This window comes from Pelophylax lessonae, assembly GCF_965119305.1.
Source record: "Pelophylax lessonae genome assembly, chromosome: 13".
Lineage (NCBI taxonomy): Eukaryota > Metazoa > Chordata > Amphibia > Anura > Ranidae > Pelophylax > Pelophylax lessonae.
The window spans coordinates 172,485,179-172,499,138 of NC_138780.1; the positions used below are offsets into that span (position 1 = coordinate 172,485,179).

Consider the following 13,960-nt stretch of genomic DNA (forward strand, 5'->3'; position numbering starts at 1 on the left):
ATGTTGTTTTATATGGGCCTTTTATATTTCACTTCTTGTGTTTGTGTTCCTAGTGTACTTTAACTGGAATATTGATCGGCCTGGCCCAGCTGAACAACTCGGAACTAAAGCTGAAGAGACTTTGCTACCGGCATGGGTAACATATATTTTGAATAATACACAACTGTAGATCTGACCTGAATAGGCAAAGCACAAGTTTGATTGAGGCAAATATTAGCATAAGCGTTTCCATTTGGGCAAAAGAGACACTTGGATGGGGGAGCTGGGGTGTGAAAACAATATTTAGAGAAATGTAACTTTGTTAGGATGATACGTTATAACCCCCCAACCCTGTAGACCTGTTCCCTCTTCTTTCCCTTCCTATAAATTCCTGCATGCTACACCGTGCCATATGATCTAAATTAACCTCATTGTGCTTCTTTCGTCAAAAAATTGAAATTCTTTATTCATTTTATATTCAACAGTGCACCACACTTACAAAGTCACCTGCTTTTAATTCGTTTTTTTGTTTTTTTTCTTCCTCTGCAGCTTATTGGGTGTTGATAAACTTTTCTCCTATGCCTTTAATGAATGGCTGACGGACATTAAGAAGAACCAGTTGCCGGGGATTCTGGGAGGAGTGGGGCCGATGCATTCTTTGGTTCAACTTGGTAATTATTTTGTGTTTCGAATGTGCAGATTACAGGAAGTAGGGGTTTTCATACAATTTTGAATTAAAGTGACCCTTTATTTTTCTTTTTTAACCAAAACCATACCTATAAATGAATAGTGTACATACACACTTTGCCTGCTGCCCATGTTGCTGAACATTATTCCAATCCTGAGAAACCTTCTACTGAAGTCCTTAGAAAAACCAACACTTCTCAATGTTCACTATGGTCCCTCCGGCTGACCTCCACATCATTACAGGAAGGATACAGTAGTGCCATAGAGGTCAAAGGGGGGGGGACTAGTGAGACCTGCTGGAAGAGTCAGTTTACCTGAGAACTTTATCAGATTTCTCAGGATTGAAGAGTATCAAAGGGTGTTCAGTGGCACCAGCAGTAGAAAAAGATGAGTATGTCCACATAGTCACATTAAATGAAACACTGGTACCATTTAATCACCTAGTATGTGATTAGAACCCCTTTGATGGCAGCAGGGATGATGAATAAGGTGATATTTTTACCTTACAATGCTTCCTGATTTTTTTTATTTTTTTGCAGATTTGTCAAACTTATTTGAGTAAGATCATCAAACTAATTTTAATATTACACAAAGCTAACCCGAGTAAATACAAAATGCAGTTTTTAAATAATGATTTAATTTATTAAGGGGAAAAAAAGCTGTCCGGATTGCCTGGCCCTCTGTTAAAAAGTAATTGACCGCCCCCCATCTTGCTAAATCATGAATGAACTGTGGTTAACCACAATTTTTGGAAAGCTGAGTTAAATTTTACTTGCCACACCCAGGCCTGATTACTGCCAGACCTGTTGAATCAAGAAATCACTTTAACCACTTAAGCCCCGGAGGATTTGGCTGCTAAACGACCAGGGGGTATTTTGCGATTCGGCACTGCGTGACTTTAACGGACAATTGCGCGGTCGTGCAACGCTGTACCTAAACGAATTTGGCGTCCTTTTTTTCCCACAAACAGAGCTTTCTTTTGGCGGTATTTGATCACCTGTGCGATTTTTTGATCACGCGCTATAAACAAAAAAAGAGCGTCGATTTTGCAAAAATAGCAATATTTTTCCCTTTTTTTTATATGAAATTCCCCCCAAAAAAAATGTAAAAATCAAAATTTTTTAACATTTTCGGCCAATTTGTTTTATGCTACCTATGTTTGGTAAAAAAAATCGCAAAAAGCGTATTTTGATTGGTTTGCGCAAAAGTTATTGCGTTTACTGACTAAGGGAAAGATTTTTGTCATTTTTGTTGTTTTTTTTTTTTTTTAACGCGTAATGGCGGCGATCTGCGATTTTTTTTTTTTTTTGCGGTACTGCGACATTGGGGCGGACAGATCGGACCCTTGACTGACATTTTTGACACTTTTGGGGTTACCAGTGACATTTCTACAGTAATCAGTGCTATATATATGCACTGTTACTGTAAAAATACACTGGTAGTGAAGGGGTTAACTTTATTTGAGAGGGAGGGGCTGTGTGTGTCCCTAGGGGCGTGATTCTTACTGTGATTGGCTGTGGCTTCAGCTGTATGCAGAGTGATCAACGGATCTACATAGTAGATCCATATGATCAGCTCTCATACAGAGGGGAGAATGACAGGCAGCTTGTTTACACAAGCTGCCTGACTTTCTCCCTCTCCCCCGCCGATCGCAGAGTGGCCGGCGGACATCGGGTCCACCGGTCACACGCGCGGGGGGGTCCGTGACCACGCGGGAGCGGGAGCGCGCTCGCTCCCTAGACCCTCACAAGCTAGTGACGTAGCCCTACGTCACTTTGCCTGTGAGGGGCTGACCGCCGACGTAGATCGGCGTGCGGCGGTCAGCAAGTGGTTAATAGAAGCTGGCTGACAAAGTGAAGCACAATAAAAGATCTAAAAAAGGAACACATTATGCCGCAGTCTAAAGAAGTTCAAGAACAGATGAGAAACAAAGTAATTGACATGTATCAGTCTGGAAAGGATTACAAAGCCATTTCTAAGGCTTTGGGACTCCAGTAACCCACAGTGAGAGCCATTATCCACAAATGGAGAAAACGTAGAACAGTGATGAACCTTTCCAGGAGTGGCTGACCTACCAAAATTAAAACAATTCTGCATAGAAGAGTGGACCTGAATTCCTTGACAGCGATGTAAAATACTCATTGCCAGTTTTTGCAAACACTTGATTGCAGTTGTTGACAAGGGTGGGCCAACGAGTTAGGTTTAGGGGGCAATTACTTTTTCACATAGGGCCAGGCAGGTTTGGACAGCTATTTTCTCTTAATAAATGAAATAATTTAAAAACTGCATTTTGTGTTTACTCGGGTTAATAAAATAAAGGGGGGCAAATACTTTTAAAGCACTGTATTCCTTTCTCCCCTGGCAGCCAGCACTATGCTTCGCTGTCCAGTGCTCTGTAATGTGGGCCGGCCCTCGGCACCCTCACATACAATGTGGGTCTGCTGCTCCTGCTTTGTATGGGATGACATCAGGCAGTGAAGGGAGGAGGCTTCAAGGGACAATTCGCATGAAAGGAGAATTCCTGCGGCAACAAGGAATAAGGTAAATATATCAATCTAATCATCCTCCAATAGGCAAAATATGCAACTAACCCTTGCAATGGGGAGAGGGACTCCCTGCAAAAGGTAATATTTATTCCCTGTAGAGTTCAGCTTAAAACCAGATCATTTTACTAAGACAGTTAAAGCAGAATTCCAGGCAAATAATATTAGTTCTTCTTTAATGATGCTATGTATTATGTTCCATACTTTATTTAGCTGACCAACATATTTTGTTTAAAGTGTATATAAAGGTACATATTTTTCATTTTGAATTGAGTAAGAGAGGATTATAACCCCTGTCAGTTTTTTTTTGCCATCTGTGCCCCATGGGGGAGATTTCCGTTTACTTCCTGTCCCATACCCAAAACAGGAAGTGAGAGAAAATGCCTCTAAAGTGAGGAAAGCCCTGGGTGTCACACGGGTCACCAGAACTAGTGTCCACATTGGAAGATTTCCTTTCTGTTACTGTTCTGGTGTCAACCCGAAACTTGTGTTTTTTCTTATACATTCCCTTTTAGTGATAAAGGTACAAACAGGACAAATAGAGAGGGTGCATCTCCTTAACAGGGGCACACACAGCAATAAAAACTTGAGAGGTGTTCTAATCCCTCTCTACTCTCTTTAAAACTAAAAAAAAAAAAAAAAAAGCTTTGCCTTTTTGTTGCTAGGAAGTTTAACCGCTTGCCGACCGCCGCAAGTAGATTTACTGCGGCGGTCAGCCCCTGCCAGGCAGAATGACGTTAATTAACGTCACTAGCCTGGGAGGGTCTGGGGAGCGAGCGCGCTCCCGCGCGGTCACGGACCCCCCCCCCCCCCCCTCCCCGCGCGTGTGACCAGCGGACCCGATGTCCGCCGGTCACTCGGCGATCGTCGGGGGAGAGGGAGAAAGGCAGGCAGCTTGTGTAAACAAGCTGCCTGTCATTCTCCTCGGTGTAAAGACACTGATTACATGGATCTAGTATGTAGATCCGTTGATCAGTGTCCTTACAGCTCAAGCCACAGCCAATCACAGTAGAAAGCACGCCCCTAGGGACACACACAGCCCCTCCCTCCCAAATAAAGTTAACCCCTTCACTACCAGTGTATTTTTACAGTAACAGTGCATATATATATAGCACTGATTACTGTAGAAATGTCACTGGTAACCCCAAAAGTGTCAAAAATGTCAGTCAAGGGTCCGATCTGTCCGCCACAATGTCGCAGTACCGCAAAAAAAATCGCAGATCGCCGCCATTATGCGTTAAAAAAAAAAAACAACAAAAATGACAAAAATCTTTCCCTTTGTTAGTAAACGCGATAACTTTTGCGCAAACCAATAAAAATACGCTTTTTGCGATTTTTTTTTTTTTACCAAACATAGGTAGGATAAAACAAATTGGCCGAAAATGTTAAAAAATTTTGATTTTTACATTTTTTTTTTGGGGAATTTCATATAAAAAAATGTGAAAAAATATTGCTATTTTTGCAAAATTGTCGCTCTTTTTTTGTTTATAGCGCGTGATCAAAAAATCGCACAGGTGATCAAATACCACCAAAAGAAAGCTCTGTTTGTGGGAAAAAAAGGACGTCAAATTTGTTTAGGTACAGCGTCGCACGACCGCGCAATTGTCCGTTAAAGTCACGCAGTGCCGAATCGCAAAATACCCCCTGGTCTTTTAGCAGGAAAATCCTCCGGGGCTTAAGTGGTTAATGAGGAATAGTGATCTTAAGAAGACACAGTTTTCCTATTTGAAGGTGATCATACTGTTTATAACTCTTTAATGGGAGATTGCAGTTGTTTTGAGGCTCAATAAAGCTCTCCTGCAAGTTGATAAGCTAAAATCTCCCTCATGCTGACCGCTTGTTGGGATCTTTTGGAATAAAGCCTGATTTGTGTTTCACAATCTGCATCCTCTTTCAGTTCAGGGTCTTAAGGATTTGGTGTGGCTGCCTATTGAGCAATACTGCAAAGATGGCCGTATCGTACGGGGCTTCCAAAAAGGAGCTGCTTCATTCGGCACGTCTACCGCCATGGCTGCCCTGGAACTCACTAATAGAGTTGTCCAAACTATTCAGGTATTCTCTTTTCTGTGCTGTCATGTACAACTCACCTTCCTGGTTCACATGTACATATAGGTAGACATTTTATGCAATATATGAATTATAATGCTTCCTTCTGCTGTCTTGCTTTTATCTTTCCCTGTGCTGGTCAGGCTGCAGCAGAGACCGCCTATGACATGGTGTCGCCCGGGCCGAGTCCTATAGAGCTGAAAAGAGCAAAACGATTTTCCCATCACAGATTGGTGCATCAGCCTGTCGATCTCAGAGAAGGTGTGGCCAAAGCCTACACTGTGGTTAAAGAGGTAAACCGTTCAAAATATCTAGCAGCTGTTAAACTAGAGCTCTGTATCACATAAGCGCCTTCCAAATATTCTTCGTTCTAAGCAATATCCTAATTCTCATCTAGACTAGATCATTGTTTCTCAACCAGAGTTCCATTGAACCCTAGGGTTCCTCCAGAGGTTGCTAGGGGCTGCTTGAGTAATGTGCAATTTCTGCCTTTCAGATAAGTTCCCAATGACACCATTGATCTTTTTAGCTATCTGTAAGGGGGGTAATTCTTCCTACTGACCACAAGGCTAAGGAGCATTCTTCCAACTGACCATCACACTAATGTATCATGAGTTGTAGATATAGTAAATTTTTTCTAAAAGGAATCCCTGAGACCAGGAAGCTATTTCAAGGGTTCCTTTGTGTTGAAAAGTCTGGACGAGATCTTCTTTGAATTACAGTAAAACCTTGGATTGCGAGCATAATTCGTTCTGGAAACATGCTTGTAATCCAAAGCACTCTTATATCAAAGCGAATTTCCCCATAAAAAATAATGGAAACTCAGATGATTCGTTCCACAAGTCCTTCAGTTTATAGTCTATATACAAAGATTATAACAATATGCAGCCTTCCCAAGGGGATTAGAAGCAAAATCTAGCAGAGCTACAGAATATAAGAGAGATGAGAGGCGCCTCTTAGTGTAGCAATATGGTTACATTTAATGAAGGTTCAACATTTAGCAACTCACATGGTTGATGATTAAAATAGGCACATCTAAGTATGCAGGCATCCGGGGTAAAGCTGTCCACATAGACCATCTTCTGAACCACCGGCTCTCACCACTGTCAGTCTGCAATCGTGACTGGGAAGAATAGCCTGCAGTAGAGTGATCTGAAAGTGAGGCTTTGAATCACTCGTGGAGTGCAGCGGGGAAGGGATGATGAAGATGGGTGTGCAGAAGATGGTCTATGTGGACAGCTTTACCCCGGATGCCTGCATACTTAGATGTGCCTGTTTTAATCATCAACCATGTGAGTTGCTAAATATTGAACCTTCATTAAATGTAACCATATTGCTACACTTAGAGATGCCTCTCTTCTTTTTTATACATGACGCTACTTGTTTATCAAGACATCGCTTGCATATCAAGTCAAAATTTATTTAAAAAATTTGCTTGTCTTGCAAAGTGCTCTCAAACCAAGGTTTTACTGTATATGCAAAGTCAGAACCTTTAAGATAGAGTGGGGAAAGAACCCACTGTCAAGTTTTATAGCTCCACTGGGGACATTCTTCTTGACTCTTGGTATCCATTGTTTGTGGTACAGAAAGTGATTGATCAAAAAAGGTTGAGTTGTCACAAGAACAGGAAATGAGGGGAAGGGAGGAGAGGGGAGTTCCCTTTTACTTTGAGGTGATCTCATCTTACTTACAGCTTTGTTTCTAATACAGGAAGGGTCCTTTCACACGAACGATCCAATCAGATCCGCCTGTCAGTTTTTCAGGCGGACCTGATCTGATGCCCTGTGCATCCCTATTGGCAGCGGATGTCATCGGTGACATCTCCGCTGACACCCGCTGCTATCCGCTTCCGATCCTGTCCGTGAAATCCGGACGGATGGAAACCCAATTTTCCATCCGTCCAGCGGATCAAATGGGATCGGATGAGAACGGAGAGGCGGTCTGTTCTCATCCGATTCCCCCATAGAGGACAGCGGGAATCTGACAGCTCCATCTCAGCACACAGAGCGGAGACGGAGCTGCCATCCGCCTGCTCTGCGGGGATCGGCGGATCGATCCCCGCTGAGCAGAACAGAATCCGTCGGCGGATGCGGACCGCGTGAAAGGACCCGAAGTTAAGGAAAATCTCCCCAATGGAATTCAGACAGAAAAAAAAAAAAAAAAACATAGAGGTCGTAAAGTAGAACTATAGGCAAAACTTTTTTTTTTTTCATTTTGCATAGCGCAAAGGAGGGTTATAACTCCTGTCAGATTTTTTTTTCGCCATCTGTGTCCCCTTTCGGTGATTTCCCTTCACTTCCTGCCCCATAGCCAAACAGGAATTGAGAAAGTCCCTGCAAATTAAGGGAATTTCTTGGGGATCCCCAGGTCACCAGAACTAGTGTCCCCATTCAAAGATTTCCCCTCCGTTACTTTTTCTGGGTGCAACCCAAAATTTGGGATTCTCTTTTACTTTCAATGATAATAGTAAACTGGACAAATCGAGAGGGTGAATCTCCTAACAGGGGCACAGACAGAAATAAAAACTGACAAATAGTCAAATCCCTCTCCACTTTATCCAAAACTAAAAAAAAAGTTTTGCCTTTAGTTCTATTTTAACCATTGCCTATTGTATCCAGGATTAAAAGTGATTTGTTAATGGGGTTTATATTTATCTGCTCTTTGCAATTGAATTGTACAGAGCAGCCCCAAACCTCCTCTTGTGTCCCCCTTGCCGGTGCTCCTTTCACCTCCTCTTAGCTGCTTCTTATGGCGGAAATTGTGCAGGTTTGCTCCCAAACCTTGCTGTCTGTGTTTATAGACACAGAAAGCGGGGTTTGGCACTGCCCCCTGCTTCCTCGTCACTGGCTTTGATTGACAGCAGTGAGAGCCAATGACTCCCGCTGCCTCAGCAAAGTGAGGGGGATAGAGGAGCTCCAGCACAGTACTGAATCGAATGAGGGCTCAGACGAGGGGGGGGGGGGGGTTATAATGGAGTAATATTACCTTAACATTTTTTACCCAAATACAAGGAATGCCTCAAATCGGTAGGAATGCAGGTAAGAATGCCTAAACCACTAAAAATAAATAAAATTGGGTCACCTGCAGGTTTATGCCATAATAGGCTAGTATGCCCTGCATACTAGCACATTATGAAATACTTGCCTTTCATACCCTCCAGCAGCGTGCTATCACTGCTGCCAGGGATTCCATCTTCACCTGGTCTTCACAGGTTCGTGGGCTCCAGCCGTTTGACTGGCCGAGGCCGCGATGACGTCACTTCCATGCATGCGGAACAGCGCTCTGCATTCCATGACATACTGTGTGCCCTGAAAGCATAGCATCATTGGGCAGGTGACGCAATCCGCTATTGTGGATGTAAATATCTCCTAAACCTCGCACATTTAAGAAATATTCATTGAACTTACAGGTAAGCCGATTGTAATCTTACCTGTTGGTACAAATTAATATAGCGAGTTTACTACCACTTTAGGGTAAAAAAATGTTTAGGCTTTAAAAGGAAAAAAAAAAAAAGGAACGGATTCTCCCATCAATAATAGCGAGGCGGATGGTGGAATCCTCTCCGCTGTGCTATTTTATTCTGGCAGCAAGGCTCCTCCGCTGTCAAAACACACTGACCAGCAATGTAGCTAAATGCCTGTAGCCACTGATTGAATGAAAATTTTCCAACGTTCCTGTTTGACTTCTGTCGAGTGAGAATTACCATAGATGGATTGAAATTTGGCCGGTCCCTGCTGAACTGGCCGAATTTCGATCTAGCTATTGATAGACATACGTTTTAAATGGACAAAAGTAAGCTACAAACAAATTAAAACATAACTCAAGCTAACACAATTAAGAAGGCTGGGGAACTCAATCAATCAACCCCAATATACATCTTTCCAATGTGACTTTTTATCTCCCACCAGGGAATAACGGACACGGCTCAAACAATCTATGAGACAGCAGCCCGCGAGCATGAGAACAGAGGAGTGACGGGAGCCGTAGGAGGAGTCCTTAGACAAATCCCACCAGCGGTGGTTAAGCCTCTAATAGTAGCGACAGAAGCCACTTCCAATGTCTTGGGCGGCATGCGCAACCAAATCAGGCCAGACGTTCGGGAGGAAGAGTCACAGAAATGGCGGTTAGAAGAAGGTTAGTGCTGGCTGTGCTCCGTGGATGAGGACTGATCACGGAATCCAATGGCCTCAAAGGACTGCTTTTTTGGGTATAGTTTAGTTTTCTTGGCAAACATGACTCAGGAATGGGTGACATTTTTGGTAACGGGTGACATTTCGGTAAAAGGAAGCCCACACCGCACTTGCTTTTTCCGCATACTCAATCTGTATGGACTCATGGATTGCGGGAATGAGTTGACGAAGCCGAGCGTTATTCTATAAATGATCCTTCCTGCTCAGTTGTATTCAGCTCACTTGACCTCATCTGATGTCGCATTTACGGCTGAGGAACCTAACATCAGCTATTTCTGTTACCTGCTTTTAAAAAAACAAAACTCTTTATTTTGGCAAAAGCTCCCTAAGAAAAAAAAAAAAAAAAACGAATGAATTTACAGGTTTCTCGGTTTCATTTGCTTTGCACTTTGTTAAATTTCAAACCAATCCGTTCCGTGTTCTGTGTACATGTCAAGTGGCTGAACACAGCCGCACTTCAGAATACAAAGTCTTGTGTCACATTGAGTCTGTACATTTGTAACCTGTTTATAGTGTTAATAAAATTATTTGTGTTATGGTGAAAAAAAAAAAAAAGAACTTGTGTAACATGTACATAAAATCAGAAGGCTGAATATCTTTCGGTTTTATTGTGAGCTGTAGCCGTAGCTGAGGTCAGCGAACGTTTTTTCCCAGGTTACAGCTATTTCTAGATGGGATGTAATGTGTTTTTTTTAAGCTGATGTTTAACCACTTTACCACCGGAGGATTTTGCTGTCTTCCGTCCAGGCCACTTTTTGTGATTCGGCACTGTGCGACTTTAACTGACAATTGCGCAGTCGTGCGATGCTGTACCCAAACGAAATTTACGTCCTTTTTTTCCCACAAACAGAGCTTTCTTTTGGTGGTATTTGATCACCTGTGCAATTTTTACTTTTTGCGCTATAAACAAAAAAAGAGCGTAAATTTTGAAAAAATAACAATATTTTTCATGTTTTTTTATATGAAATTCCCCCCCAAAAAAATGTAAAAATCAAAATTTTTTTACATTTTTGCCCAATTTGTTTTCTGCTACATATTTTTGGTAAAAAAAATCGCAATAAGTGTTTCTCTATCGCTCATTGACAGACGTAGTCTTCTTGATTCTCAAGAGCTGGGTTATGTTGTCTCCGCAGGAGTAGGACTAGGCAGAATGACAAAACGTTCTGGCTCCACCCTAGGGGCAGTCCCTGAGGGTATATCCTCCCTCTCTCTGCTACAGGGAATCAGTTTTTTTCTGTCTAGTCAGGAGTAAGGACCTAAGTTCCTTGCTGGGATCTTTTGGTCCTGGCAAGACTTTTTTTCTTTAAGAAAAAGACATTTTTTAGGTAGTTTTCTCCAGTGTTTTTTTTCCTGTGAGATCTTCAAGCAAAAATGCCGGACTGGGCGACACTTGTGGTCACCCCAGCCGGCCTACGAGCGCGTGCAGACCATGACATTGCGCTTGGTCGGCCGCGACATATTCAAGTAAGTATGCGGGGCCGGGCGACGGGCTGGATGTTGAAATCCAGTGGTCACCCCGGTTTCTGCCTAAAAGCGCGTGCAGACCAGTGCGCTGAGTCGGCCGCGACGGAGTCCCAGTAAAGGGACTGACTTTGCGAGTTAAAAGTCTCGCTTGGACGCCAGGTACCAGAGAGTCGAGGCGTCCACAAACCCCCACCCCGGTGGAGAGGGTATTGTGAAGAGAGGGTGCCTGTCGGTTCGGTATGGTGAGTAAACGTTCCCTTTTTTCCTCATTATGAGGCAGTATATATTATGGGCCCCTCCATACATGGTCAGTATATATCTGATACTTACAAGTCCCCCTTGTAATACAGCATGTGTTTGTGGGAAGTGGACTTGTTTCAAGAGCTAACACTCTACCCAGCAGACTGTAACATTACAGCAGACATAGGAGGTATAATCCTACCTTATGTGCAGTGTATCTCTGTAGATCCATATGTCACCTCTTAGCAGAGTGCAGGTGGATGTGCTGGGAAGACGATATCGGCGGTCCGCCGCCATTTTGCCGTAGACCGAATGCCTGTATGTCCTCAGGTCACGCCGGCCGCCATGTTTTTGGAGTCTTATGTCTCTTCTATGGGGGCGGCCATGTTTTGTGAGCCCAGCTACCTCATGGAGGGCTGGGAACGCCGGAAGGCGTACACAGGGGGCGGAGCCACGCCTTCTGCCCGGGAAAAAGCAAACGGCTCCTTCCAGTCTGTGTAAGACAGACGCTGACTGCAGTTTGTTGGAAACTGCACTGCATCGGTTGGTGAGCCTTGGGGGTCCCTCTCTCTCTCTCTGGGATCGAGAAGCAGGTACTCTGAGGGGCGCTATTGCGCTAGGGGGAGACACACAAAAAAAAAAAAAAAAAAAAAGAAAAGTTTTTTTGTTTTTGCTGGCAAAGGTGTCCTGTATTAACATGGACCCTGCCACTCATGTATCTCCTCCGGATCCCCTCGAGGGGTCTGCGGGATCCTCCAGCACCCCATTGACAATTGAATCTTTGTCAGCTATTATGGAAACTTTTGTGTCCCGGGTGGAAGTGGCTTGTCAGGGACAGGGCACAAGAAAGCGACCCCCGCCTAACCCCTTATTATCTGAAACTTCGGATTCAGACTCTGAGCCTATTTCTGCAGTTGCAGGTACTTCATCTGGTATTGGTGTCTCGGGTCCTGTCTCTTCAGACAGTGAGGAGGATGTTTCGGCATCCGCCATAGCCCGAGAGGAAGCGTTGGTAAACGCACTCATTGTATCTGTTCAAGAGACCTTAAGGTTACAGGGTATTCCATCAGAAATAGCTGAAACTGAGATCCCTTTTGGGACTAAAAAACGCATCAAAGTGGCGAAGGTTTTTCCATTGCCCAAATGTTTTGGCAATCCAATCGAAGAAGAATGGCGTCTGCCAAAACGCACCTTTAATATTTCTAAACGCATTGACAGGCGTTATCCGTTTGAGGAAACCCTGATTAAGAAATGGACAGAACCACCTGTGGTGGATTCACCTATTGCTAGATTGAATAAAGCCACGGTTATTCCTTTAGAAGACGCTCCGTCTTTTAAAGATCCAGTGGATCGCAAGATAGAAGCTATGTCTCGCACCATGTTTTCCTTGATTGGATCAGCTTTCAGACCAATAATTGCTATTGGTCTGGTTTCGCAGGCTGTAACTGAATGGACCAAGTGGTTACGCCGGGACTTAGAAGAAGTCCCTCAGGCGGTATCAGATTTGTTGGAACAAATGATACAGGGGTTACAGTTTGTATGTGATGCGGCGTTAGACGCCACTCCATTAATGGCGCGAGCATCAGTCTCAGCAGTGGTTCTCAGGCGTACACTGTGGCTAAAAGGTTGGTTAGCCGACCAAGGTTCCAAAAAAGCATTGGCTAATATCCCCTTTTCAGGAGAGCGTCTATTTGGAGCCAACTTAGATGAGATCATTAAGGATCTCACCGGTGGAAAAAGCACCTTTTTACCGCAAAATTTTAAAGGTAGAGGAACTCGTCAAAGACGAGGGCCTTCTTTTTCTGCTCACAAGAGGTTTTTTCGTCCAGCGGGTGAAAAAACTAAGTCCTCCAAAGCTCCTACAGGAGGCGTCAGGGGTCGTTGGTCGGGCAAGCAAAAGCCCGCCCCCTCCAGACCTGAAGATAAACCATCCAAAGCCTGAAGGTGCGCCCCCACCCGTAACTGGGTTGGGGGGACGTCTTCGCCGGTTCCCGGATCCATGGCTTTCCAGAATCCCGGACAAATGGGTTTGCGAAGTCATAAGGTCAGGGTACAAGATCGAGTTTCGATCTCTCCCACCGGCGCGATTCTTCCCTTCCAATATCCGACTATCCGCAGATCGTTTAGAAGATCTGCGGAGAGCAGTCACAGATTTACTACAACAAGGAGTGGTAGTCCACGTTCCTTGGACAGAACGGTTTCAAGGGTTTTATTCAAACCTGTTTACAATACCCAGGAAAGAGGGCAAAGTGCGTCCAATTCTGGACTTAAGAGCACTCAATTCTTTCGTCAACATAAGAAGATTCAGAATGGAGTCCATTCGCACGGTAGCAGCCTTCCTGCATCCAGGGGATGTCCTAGCGTCCATAGACATCAAGGACGCCTATCTACGCTTTTCCGTAGAGGAGAACCACTATCAGTTTGTGGCGTTACCTTTCGGTCTCGCCACGGCTCCGCGGGTCTTCACAAAGGTGTTGGCCCCAATGTTGGCACTTCTGCGCCAAAGAGGTATATCGATTCTAGGTTACCTAGACGATCTTCTGCTTCATGCAGAGTCTCCTCAGACCTTGCTACAAAACATAGAAATTACTATGATTTCTTTACAGGAATTCGGGTGGCTGGTGAACCAGCAAAATTCATTCCTGGTTCCCACCCAGAGGCTCGAATATCTGGGTCTAATTCTAGACACAGTCAGGACAAGAGTTTTTCTTCCGGTAGGGAAACTCCGAAAGATTCAATCAGCAGTCCAGTTGTTACTGTCCAACAGCTGGTCTTCCCTTCGGACTTGCATGAGGGTTCTGGGGTTGATGG

The 13,960-nt window shown here is 44.0% G+C and overlaps 1 protein-coding gene across 3 annotated transcripts in view; it reads left to right on the top strand.

Annotated features, from left to right (window-relative positions):
* ATG2B (autophagy related 2B) overlaps positions 1-10,021 on the top strand; it is a 170,429-nt gene extending 160,408 nt beyond the window's left edge. For 2 of the 3 annotated variants that reach the window (XM_082242639.1, XM_082242640.1), the window contains exons 38-42: positions 54-136; positions 529-650; positions 5,107-5,261; positions 5,399-5,548; positions 9,164-10,021. In XM_082242639.1, the coding sequence (XP_082098765.1) occupies positions 54-136; positions 529-650; positions 5,107-5,261; positions 5,399-5,548; positions 9,164-9,394 (741 nt within the window). In that variant the 3' untranslated portion in view covers positions 9,395-10,021. The remainder of the gene's footprint in view (positions 1-53; positions 137-528; positions 651-5,106; positions 5,262-5,398; positions 5,549-9,163) is intronic. The other variant, XM_082242641.1, reaches the window with a different exon arrangement.
* Positions 10,022-13,960: the final 3,939 nt, after the last annotated feature.